Source organism: Leuresthes tenuis, unplaced genomic scaffold (genome assembly GCF_036924035.1).
Source record: "Leuresthes tenuis unplaced genomic scaffold, fLeuTen1.0.hap1 SCAF_19, whole genome shotgun sequence".
NCBI classification, from domain to species: domain Eukaryota; kingdom Metazoa; phylum Chordata; class Actinopteri; order Atheriniformes; family Atherinopsidae; genus Leuresthes; species Leuresthes tenuis.
The window spans coordinates 15,443,028-15,455,522 of record NW_027325373.1 but is presented as its reverse complement, the minus strand read 5'-3'; the positions used below and the strand labels follow the sequence as shown (position 1 = coordinate 15,455,522).

At 39.6% G+C, this 12,495-nt stretch overlaps 1 protein-coding gene across 4 annotated transcripts in view; it reads right to left on the bottom strand.

Moving 5' to 3' along the window:
* arhgap24 (Rho GTPase activating protein 24) overlaps positions 1–12,495 on the bottom strand; it is a 67,267-nt gene that overhangs the window by 7,552 nt on the left and 47,220 nt on the right. For 3 of the 4 annotated variants that reach the window (XM_072371712.1, XM_072371714.1, XM_072371713.1), the window contains 2 exons: positions 5,159–5,281; positions 546–753 (listed from right to left, as the gene is read on the bottom strand). In XM_072371712.1, the coding sequence (XP_072227813.1) occupies positions 546–753; positions 5,159–5,281 (331 nt within the window). Of the gene's footprint in view, positions 1–545; positions 754–5,158; positions 5,282–7,801; positions 8,098–12,495 lie in introns of those variants that run through there. The other variant, XM_072371715.1, reaches the window with a different exon arrangement.

Here is a 12,495-nt window from a genome sequence, read left to right as displayed (position 1 = left end):
ACACACACAACATGAAGGAAGACTGTAACCTCTGTTTACTAGCGTGGGTATTCAATCATAATAATAGCTCTTTACAGCAATCTGCTCATCTATTGGTTCACAGTAAGAACACCAACAGTCAAGAAAGATTGGTACAGACAGGTTGCACACCCATGTATCCTCAAGAAGAAAGAAATGTATGCAAACTGACATTAAAATCAAAAGGAAAACATATTCATTGTTCTATGTTTTCTATGTATTGACTGATGTATGAAACAATATATGCTTCATTATGTATTATGCGGAAATAACAGAAAATGTTCAAATACGGGGCCAGACGTATGTTTAATTTCCCTAATGTTCCTTGGTTTGTCACAGTGTATCCTTCTTAATGTATTTGCTGAATAATGCAAGCTGCCAGTGCAGTCAGGTAACGGAAAGCTATGTCATCTAAGTCTCTTTAAAAAGATGCAACTAGAGTTGAAGCTCAACAGGAGCATCCATGCAGTATCAGTAAAAGTGCAGTATCAGTATGTATAATCAGGATGATCAATTTATTTCCTTACCTATCAAAAGATGGTTTCTCTCCGCAGTCAAAGGCATCCTGCAGCTCTTTGACCAGGTTGGCTTGTCCTGGCAGCCGGAATAGACCCTCTTCCCGAAGGCCCCACTGCCGAATGAAATCCACACACTGCTCGACCAGCATAGGGGCAAGCTTGTTCCCAAATCGGCGCTCATACCGCACAGTCTCCTCCAACTTCTGACCAAAGATCCCTGCAACACATGACAAAACGTTTAATGATGGAGTGAAGATTAATGTTCATTCCAGATAACAGCAGAATTGAACAATATATACATTTAAAAATGTATCCATAAGGCTTTTATCTTGGCACAACTGGCACACACACACACACAGACAAGGTGCTTTGCTGCACCACAAACTGATCATGAAAAGCAAGAGGAATATGAGAAACAACACAAGACGGTGGGGCCCAGCTTCCAATTCTGCCTAATCCCAATGTGATCAAGCATGTCCTGGAGGAGAAAGAAAAAGCCTGATCCAAGTGTGCTCTAACACAAATCCACAAGAAGCAAAGGATCCACTTCCAATACTGTGATGGAAGTTAGTACAGGACACCATCAGAGACCCTGTGTCCAGAGCAGGTGGTTTAAACTTTATAGCGGATCAGTGCACTATGGGTCTCAGCTAAATTATTTAGCTGAATAATTTAGAAAAAATGTAAAAGAGACAATTCTGAAACAAAACAAACGCCTAAGATGAACTGCTAAATCAACATAAAAGAGAGTAGTTTTATCAATCTGTTTAAAAAGGATTTATTCTGCTAAGGTTGTCCAGACAGACCAAGCAAAAAATATGCGCGCACACATACATAGGCTTAGTCTGATGATCAAATCTCTAACTTCCTGCTGAGCACCTCTCGCCTTTTGTCTGAAGCCGATTTCCATTTGCTGCCATCTCATGTGGATGCGACGCAAGAGAGGATTAAGGCCGCCTGCCTGAGAAATTCAGATCTGCATACTTTTCCGGTTTCCAGATCCAGACAGAGGCTACTCACACACATTCATACACATGGTACGATAAGGTACGGTGACTGAATTAGGCCAAGCTTATCAGGGTCTGCGTGCACTTGACAGCATTTCACACAATACAATAAAGCTTAAAAACAACTTGACCTAATGTGGACACTGCAGTTGTGACTGAGACACTTTTCTTCTTACAGGTGTATTGGTGCGTGACATCCAATCAGAGTTTTCAAGCTAACCGATGCTTTAAAAACAGCTCTATTAGATACATGGAGATCATTTTTTAAATTAACAATATCATGGAATGTTGTCATACTCACCTCTCTTGAAAATCACACATCTAGTGAGCTTATGGAAGAGATGTCTGTTAATACATTTTTGATAAGATAACACTCCAGAGGTGTAGAATTTAAAGTGTCTGTATACAAGCATCTTCCAAATAACAGTCTTTTTGCACCGAGGACAGAAAGAAAACAGCACAGCTGAAATAAAAGTTAGGCATATATTTGGTAGCAGGTCAGTCAAACTGTTTTCATCTCCATCTCTCATCAAAACAACCTTTGTTGAAAAAAGCGCCTTGAAGAGAAGCTGTGCAGAAGACTTGCACCCATTACACTTAAATCTTCACAGCAATCCAAATAAAACAAAAGAGCAGTCACAAATTCCTAAAAGAAAAAGGACTTGAAGAGAAACTTGCAGCAGAGTGTCCATTTTCCAAAAGTGAAAAGTGAATTATAGCTCCAAGTGTCTCATGTAAAGCGCACAAAAGGAGCAAATGAGAAAAACTGACTGAATGAAAATGAGGTCATCCCTCCAGACGTTCTAGTCATGAGTGTAGGAATGCTCTCCGGGGTCACATGTAACAGTGTGTGCGCACCAGCTTATGCAGTGTGTGCATGTGCTTTTATGCATGTTTTCTGTTCCCATTGGACATGTTGCACCACAACAGGACCTCCAAAAACACCTGGGCTCCACACACAGAGCCTCATTTCTCCCTTTCTTTAGTCTGTTTCTTTGATTACTTTTGCGTGTGCATGATGTAGTTGGATAAACATTCTTCAAATGAGAGCTGTAATCTACATATCAGTCTTTTTTTTTTAAACAATGCATCATGTTTGTATATTCAGTTTGGACTAATTTGGAATTGATTGGATTATGACTGTATTACAGTGAATTGGACTGTAATAAGCTTGAATTGGGTTGTATCTTTGAAGTACCTTGAGATGACATTTGTTGTGATTCGGCGCCACTTAAATAAAACTGAATTGAATTTAGTTGGTACCTTATGATTTTACGTGATAAACACAACTTAAGAGGATTGATTCTCACAACGTTATGGGATGAACACACTTAATCAGATATTGGACTGCATTAGACTAGTATGAATATTAATGTTATTTGAACCTTGACACCCATGTACACATGATAAATAATTGATATCTGCTGATGCAGATTAGGTAAATTTACATTTTCCCAATTAAAAATAACTGAGGTTCTGCACTAAAAGCACAGCCCTGGGTGGAAGCCTAGTATCTCCATATATTTCATTTTATTTAAATGCTACTGGTCATCCTTCAGATCTGTCTGTGGATTCTTTCAATACCTTTAAGCTTTGTGGCAAGTGCCACACAGCAGAACTGGAGAAAAACAGTGACAATTTGACCTGACTTGACAAGGCTGAGTCAAATTCTTTCAGAAACAATGATGTTCCATAAAAGTGCAAAATCTATATTAAAAAAAAAAAACAAATTCCCACCTCTCAGTTCTGATTTGCAGAGTTTTTCTTGAGCTCGCTTCTGGTGTTGAGAGTTCAAGCGTACAACCAAAACAACATATTTTATAAAAAAAAACATTAACTAAACATTAACGGTATCGTAAGACAGCTGAGGTTGTCTTGGGTGAAAATGTTGCTTTACACTGCAGTGACAATCACCTAAATTCAGCAGAGCAATCAGGGAAATCTCATATTTGATCTATGTAAAATATGGCCTGGAAATGGAATGCTGTAGAGTTCTAAAATGAAGACTGGGTTTAGAAAGGTCTTTCTAATCTTCTACGTCCAATTGAATAAACTGATTCCCCAGCTACAAACAAACAACTGGTATTTACCATGAAATAAATCTCCAAGGATCCAGATGGAGAAGCCACAGCTGCACATGTCACAAAGGTCTGTCTTCGCACTCCCCGGTTTCTTCGGGCTGGTCAGTAATCAGTGCAACGTCATAGAAAGTATCCAGCACAACATGACTTTCATTTGGGTGCTACCTCTCTCTCTGTCACTCTCTAAACAGAATTTTCCATCACATTTCATGACCCTTGATGAGCCAGTCAGGGCTCAGTTAATCACTGCTGCTACTGCAAATGTAAAAGGCTGATGTGAGCGCTCTCTATACATATAAATGTGTGACTGAGACAGGGAAAGCCCAGCTCCGCTCCAACATGGAGCCACCGTTCCTGCGGCATCTTTGACAAATGGCCCGTCCTTTTGAAGAGCAGTCAACTGCAATAGATGTCAAACTCCCTACACTGAAAACAGAGGGGCCGGCTCTGCCTCATCTATTGGCTTTGTCAATGAAAGCTGCCTAAGCTGCCCGTCTGGTTCCAAATACTGCACTTGTGCCCTGCTCATACACAAAGTAGGCCACTGTCAGCCAGGACAGTCACAAGCCACAGTGGGAGCCCGAGTGATCGGTACACTAACTCAACAACTTCATGAGAACAATTAGAACATCATGTTGTTCAGCTTTATTGATGGCTACTACATTACCATTGCCTGGTTTATTTGACAACGTAACTAATATAAAAACATATTCATTATTTTCTTTTTTTATGAGCTAGAACAGGCAGACTGGAAAGGAAAGACAGAAATGCAGGGTGATGACATAATACATGAGTTGAGATTCAAGCTGAGTTGTTGTGGATGTCATGGTGTCAACCTGCAACATGTGGCACGATGCCATGTGACTGCTTTTCTAGCAAATTAGCTCTGGTTGGTTTCTCAGCTTGTTTCTCGGGACCACATTCTGTCTTTTTAACTCCATTGAGACTGGGTTGGTTGACACCTAAACAGTGGTTATTTTTGCTTCCACCTTGGGACCAGGGTTTTAACTTCTCGAACCAATTTGTTTTTGGTCAAACATTTGTATGAACCGGGACCTTTTCGTTGTGGTGCAAATTAGGCAAATGTGGAACAGCCATCAGACATGCAAATGCGGCTATTTTGGGCAAAACCTAGCGGTAAATGTGTTTCTTTTAAAGGTAAAACCAGTCATATGTCATAAAAAACGTTACAAAGCAAACTCTTCATGCCTGATTTGCAATTGTGACCAAAACCCATTATTGTACACTCAGATTACTTCTATCAAATCAACCACCACAATATGGATCTAGGCTGTGCATTGCACAAGGCTGCTTTGTACTTTCAGTCCTCCGTTAAACACAGTCTATGCACATACATTATGAATCAGCGTGGGGCCTTACTCTCGAAAACTCGCAAGCAAAATAAACACAAACACCTACCCATCCTCTAGCGCTGTTACTGGAAACTGGAAAAGTCACTCACATTGACCTTAAACTGGTCTTTTCAATCAAAAGTTAACAGGCTAATCAAAGTCATGCTTGTGTTTATACTGACCTCCACCAAAAGGCGCCCAGATGACCCTCCGGATCGTCTTCACCCAATCCTCCATGTCATTCTGGGTGCTGGCCATAAGAAGGTAGGTCTCATGGTTGGCTGTCATTCGCTCTCTGTCTCCTCCTGCTCAAATGAAGGGAAGAAAGATAAAAAAAAATAATAATAATGACACTCTTAATTCCATTTTTTAAAAATCTGGACATCTGGTTTAACATAGCGAATGTCTCTCTATGTCTCTCTATCATTAGTAAATCACCAATGCAAAACATCAGCTTTTCTACTCATCTGCTGATCTTTTTATGCAATTCAACAAAGACTTAAGGGAAGCAAAAAAAATATCCGAACAAGTTAAACATCTCTTTCAGACTGGGTCCACATTTAACATAGCCCAAAGGTTAATCAAGCACCAAATAGTGACACAGCAGCTCTGATTTGATTAGTTTCAGGCAAAGTAGTTATGAATGAAAACAAGTGTTACATTAATCTCAGCAGGTACAAACAGAATACACACGTCGGCCATTTTAATTGATTTATTTTTCCCCAACCAGCTGGTTCATCTATTCACCAAAAATAAAATATTCCCACATTTGGCCCTTAGTAAATATCCATTTTGGAACTTCTATATGTTTTAAGACACAAAAAATACCAATTGAACAATAATTTGTGCCCGATATTATCTTTAAGTAAAAGTAACCTTGCTCAAAATTCTTTAAGTTAGCACACAGGCAAATATACAAGCAAATATAATTAACTGATAAAAAAATAAAAAGAAATTTGACACATATTACACTTATACAAGCAGCATATTGGTTTATAATTAGCTTCCAAACTACATGAGGCCACAAAAAGAAAGAAAAAAAAAGAAAGAAGCAAACTGGATTAAAAGAGAACACTACAGGAGGTCTTTGTGAAAACAGCCTTTTAGTGTCAGATCCTGCACTAGTTATCTGTACAGCGAAATTCAATCTTAAAAATGTGGCAAACATAATCAAAGGCTTTTGAGTAGAAATGGATTTTAAATACAGCTTTAAGCAATGTCTGACTACCTGGCACCCAACTTTGTTTTTCAATGTCTTTGGATGTTACAATAATTGTGATACACACACAGTGATACATCAAAAGAAATGCTCATGCTTCTATCTCGCTGCAGCACTCTATGTTGCATTAAAGGACGGCTCTGTTTCCTGAATCAGCTGCTGGATAATGGTCCCCAGCTCTCTGTTGCCATGTGACATCAGACAAACTTACTAGATGGAAGGTCTGGACCCCTTTCACATGATAAATCTGGATGCAGCAGTCACTATGACAACCAAAGCATTTCAGCAGTACCGCTTCTGCTTTATCAAGATGGCACCAACAAACAAACAACCTGTGGCATTTTGCAGGGACGCACCTGGTTCATTACAGCAAGAGATGAGCTATTAAAAGACAAGGGTCACGCCAACAGTTTAATTATTCATGCCTTTGACCACCATGGATCCTGCTCCACTGATTGTATCTGAGGATGAGGTCTGCGTGTTGCATTAAAAAATTATTTATAGACATGAATACAACATGACAGGTCATCAGAGAAATCAGGTTTAATTCCAATGCCCTAAAACTGTAAAAGCTAGTTTTCATAAAAGCTTTAAAAATGAAAGAATCGGTTACATTTTGAAAGCTGAGAAAATGTTAATAAATTAAACCCCTAATGTGTTAAGATGCACAGATCAAGATAAGAATAAATGAATAATTGGATACTGGTTGCTTGGTTCGGGTGGTCAGGGACCAAGAGATCTTAGAGCAGGACTATATGCTAAATATGGAGCTAAATGTTGACAGTGAGATTGATGCCCCTTGTCAGTCTTGATGAGATCTCCTTAGCAGTTAGCAGATGCCATGAGTTTTCTTCCTTCAGCATTCAACAAGTCCAAAATGCTTACAGCCCCCCCCCCCCTTCACAAACACACGCGATGTAAACTCTCTCACAATGATGACCCAACAGGAAATACCAGAAATGCATTGGAGTTCAACTAAAAACATGACCAGCCGCAGCTTTAATTACACAGTACATAATCTAGTTTAATCTAATGGGTATTTGGTGTCATTAACTCCATATATTTTCAAACTAATCGATACAAAGTGATCAGTTGAAAAGGTGCGATCATCTTGTTAACAGGTGAACCGTGATGAGGAAGATCATGAATAAAAATCATATTCAGAGTGTGAAAAGTTAAATAACTGTGACGGATGGGTGTTGCTTTTGCTGTTCCCAAATAGCAGTAAAGCAGGACCTCTCTCCATGCGTTAATCCACCTTTACTGAGCCCAAAGTCATAATTAAGGTGCCTGTTTTATGCCTACAATCCAGCTCCCACGTTTAAAAACGCCGACGTTTCAATCCATACCGAGTTTTGTGTCCAAGTGAGGTCCTTAATTTGAATGGTCTAATAAGTCTAATGCTTTCTACTCCAGTGATTAGTCACTAACCGCTTTGATTGTGCCCAGAGGTCCCATTAATCACACCTTGCATTAACTAGACACAGTTAATTTCATCACGTCCCAGCTTGTCGCCTCGCAGATACCAGAAGACACCTGATCGCAGTTAAACAAATTAAGTAATTCCAGCTGACTAAAACAAAATCAATCGGCAGCTTCGGCTCACCTTCCGATTGCAAGGACCACATCCACGATTTTATGTCATCTTCTTTTCGACCTGCGACGCGCAACAGAGTTTCCGTAATGCCATTAACCAACAATAACGCAACTAAAGCACGAATCGGTTACTGAGCCGCTCACTTGTGTCCGCACATGGGAGTGTTTCCTCAGCCGGTGTGTGTGAAAGCTCCGTTGCCTCAAAATACTTTGTTTCCACTCCGCGCTGAACCCTCCAGTCAAACCCAAGTCATCTGCGTGATATATCCGACACGGAGGTCCATAGATGTATGGATATGATCAAAAGAGAAAAAGGAGCATATATCGATGCGTTAGCGTGCCCATGCCGTGTTGAGTCACCGTATTAGATAGTGACCAGGGCCGTGCGAAGCTTTTTTCGGGGTCCAAAGCAAGTGCCCCCTTTGTTGAGGCTACACTGCCTGTGACAATCATTGTGTTACTTATGAACAACATCTTCTAAAAAGTATTTTCCCTCCCCCATCTTACATGTTGACTAAACCGTTTCCAGAAACAGTTGGATTCTTAAGCTTTTGGTCCCAACAGTGAAATTTGAGGATTGTTTCAAACTGTGAGTTACTACACTTTTAGTACTGCATAGCACTAGTCTTACTTAAAAATAGAATACAATGTCAAGGTAAAGGCAACATTTCAACATGTCATCACGTGGCTAAAGAAAAAAAAAACAAGATATAGACTGTATATAAAAGATAAATGTGGCCACTGTGGCCAGTTGGTCCTTGTAGTGTTGAATTTGGCATTTTGGTGACAGTATAGATGTTACAGTTCAATGTATTATTTTCGAGTTTATAAACTCTATTTGAAAAAAACAAGTCATTTTAACATTAACATTCCTCATGGATTAGTTCAGGCACAATTTTTGCCATTTGTGCATGAAAGCACAGTACATTAAGTAAGAGTAGCCGCTAACAAATAGTGTGAAGCATGGCGAGATGGAGCCCTTCGTGGCTGGGATTCCTGAGTCCTGTGCAAATTCAGCTACTTCACCCGCTGCTGGTCACAAGACAGATGAAGGTTTAAGGAGCTTCTGCACTGGTTTCACTTTTCAAACACTGGCACAGAAGAATAAGATCAGGATATTAAAAAAAACACAGATGATTGACGTTTGTAAGTAACTGGAGGCTTTGTTGGTGTTGGTCATTTAGTGAGATTTATCACACTTATCCTTCAGACAGCTAACCACAAGTTGTACAAAACCACTTTATAATGCTTTACAGTTTACTATGTAAAATTAATTAAACAAAATGTTTCTGTGTCAAGCGAGTGAATAAAAAAAATCAACAAGGTTCATATCCATCTGTATCCATCTTCAGTACAAGACAAAAGTGCACAGTGCATTTTTTCCAAGCAAATGATACCCATGTAAAAAAAAAAAAATCTTGCTTCATACTGTGTTCTATGAGCTGTCTGGGGCCCCTCATTTGGTCAAAAATTGTGTAAAGCATTTCCCATTCCCACAGCTAAACTAATTAATCATTCTGGCCAGTTTGTCATATGAAAGTCTCTCACTCCACCCTTCCAGCAGTGTTTGTACTGATTGTCATTTTCTGTGGTGTGCCTGTCAGATTCCTTGGCCACACGCAATCAGCCCTTCCATAACTTGCATGGAGAGATAACATTTCTTTAAAAAAAAAAAAGGAAAGAAAAAAAGAACAGTTGTGAAGCTGTTAAACAAGCGTGCAAAAGGATTTTGCAGCATACCATGGCCATTACAGCACACTTCTGTTCCTCATGCCATTTCCTGTTGACGTTCAGCTTCTTTCCACAGTAAATGAGTTTGGCGTATGGTTTGTAAAGCTGGAGGATATGACACATGCACTTGTACATCTCGTGTACAATTCTAACTGAGACACAAATGTTAAGCGTTTAGAGCATCCAGTTTGGTCCCTTCATAGACGCATAACACTCAAATCATTGTGTGCTGATATGTAAATGTCGATCACTGATTTAACTTCTGTTTGAAATCACTATCAAATAAACAGATAACCTCAGAAACCTTACATTTTTCAACTTTTGCATTCATAAAGATTGTTGTCAGTCATTAAGTTAAGAAATAAGTGAACATTTTGTTGTTTGTGGACAAACTCTTAACATCTGCCCTCTTAATGAATGACTGGCTGGTTTTTGAGGGAGTCTTTACAGGCTGTGGATAAGTTGCCTACACGCATTAGTCTCCACCACACAATTCTCAGACTGCCTATGGTGTGACTCCACTGTGCCTTAAAATGTTCCGTCATCACTTATAGAAATGAGACTAATCCTAGCAGGGGCACAGAGGAAGAGACAGTCAAGGATCTTTACTTAAAGCATGAATGTACATGAAGAGACAACCGTGACTACTGTCACAATTCCCCGATTTGCCATGCTTCCTTACACATTTCCAAAGTTTTTTTTGGTAATGAACGACTGTCAGCTTTACAGGTGCATGCAGACGTGTACTTCAGAGGACATCTCGTATTAAATAAGGCTCACATTCCCTATTCACACCGAGGCTCTGTACAGAAAAGTTAAAGAGAAGAGAAAATAAAACCTCTCACATTTGAACTGCAATTCTGCAGAGGACATTCTCTGCTGTGTAAAACAAAAACAGTTGGCTGCCTTCCGCTACTTCAACACAAACAAATGCAACTGCAAAATCATCACAACAGCATAACCAGACATAGGACCAATACAAACAGCCACAAATCTGAACAGAACACGGGAAAAACATAGCTAAATTGAATTATCCTTGTGCTGTTTTTTATTCAAAGCAATTTACGTTAGAGTGGCTTCATATCGAATAACCCGTCACTGACAACTTCATCATATTAAATTATCTCTACCATGTCATGTCATAATTGCCATCTAAGATGCGCTGAGTGCAAACCGCCAACAACTGTTCATTCCAGTTGTGACCACTGGCTTTAATAAGTGGCCAGCAGCAGGGTAGACTTTAACTAATGGCCCAAAACAGGTGGGAGACAACAAAGGATCCCACTGTGCTGAAATTGCTCACAAATACCTGGAGCCCTCATACATTTCACTCAAACCCATACCTCTGAAAGACCTGCAAAAACAACACAGGGAGCCCCCATTTTAGATCATGTAGAGCAAGGCACTTGATTACAGCATCACTGAATAGACAGTTTAGTTCTGGGTAGATAAACAACATTAATCTCTGGCCACCTGCGGTTTCTGCTCACCATCTGCAGCTGCAAGCAGGTGCTGCTCTGGGATTCCACTTCTGTGACTACTAAACCAATGAAAAGTTGCGTGGATACAAACCTCAATATATGCATGAAACCCAGTCTTCTTGACTGAGTTACTTGAGTGAAGAAATTGCTCTGCAAATGTAACACAACAGCTTTTTTTGACTGATATATGGCAACGTTACACTTCAGTTGTTGTATAGATAGGTGATGCAAGTTATGTAAAATGTATGACAGGTAACATGTAATTGTCACTGCAGTGCTACATTTCAGGTGCAACCACAAAGCCTACATGTTAATGACTGCTTTGCGTTAAGGCTCTTATGTCCCATTAAGAAGCTGTAGCGACAACAGGACCCCTGCTGCTGTGTCTCATCACATTGCCAGTCTGGGAACATTTTTTTTACTTTACTCCAAAGACAACATCCAAATGCTGACTGTGACATGTAATCTATGCCTGGCGCAAAATTTAAACAAAACAATGTGTGACTCAAAGGCCTGCGTCTCAATACAAACTTAGAAATGAATAAATATAAGTTATCAAAAAACAAGCAAACAAAAACTGTTGCATCTCAAGTTCAATCTGTATGAATAACTCCAGTATGGCTTTTGCCCATGCCACAGCACTTTACATGACTTCCTCTTGGCTGCTGACACTGGACTACTTTCCTTATCCTTCTCGATTTAAGTGCAGCCTTCGACACAATCTTCCACACAATCCTCATTGAAATATTTCAACTGAAGAACTGAAATGAGCTCATTTTTGTACTTTATTGTTGCTCTATCATGTTTACTATTTTGATTGTGATGGTTTACACTGTAATGATTCTTTTCTTGTCTTTTCTACAGTGACCTTAAGTAGCCTGTAAGGTGCCTATAATTTTTTTTTATTATTATTATATTATTATCATTATTAGGCTTAATTAAATGTAAAATAACATAGACGTACCACAGAGGTAATTCCCTATGATGAACCAGTCAGAGTCATCTCTTCCTGACAAACCCATGCTGATTCAACTTGTAGAAACAGCAGAAAAAGGCATTGAGGAGGTCTAACAGTGTGCTACATACTGAAAAGACAAGAAAGAAAGACGCTCACAGGCGCTATTTACTGTCTTCAAGTCTTCAACAGGCCCTTAAACTCTGTTTCAGTTATGCATAACCTTTACCTGATGCACCAAATGGTTTGTTTTACAGATCCCACTTATATATTCTCCAAACAAACTGTTTGGTAAATGTCAGCCACTTTCAAAGAAATGCTCATCGTGTGAATGAGGAATCTGTCTATCAAATTAATGAATGAACTTCAATCAACCAGGTAAATCAAACTTCAAGTTTCCCAATAAGACATGTCTGGGCTTTACCCTGCATGTCACCCAATGGGAGCTGGGATAGGCTCCAGCCCCACCTTGCGACCCTGAGTTGGATTAAGTGGGTATAGAAAATAGATGGATAGAACCAACAATGAATAGTAGCT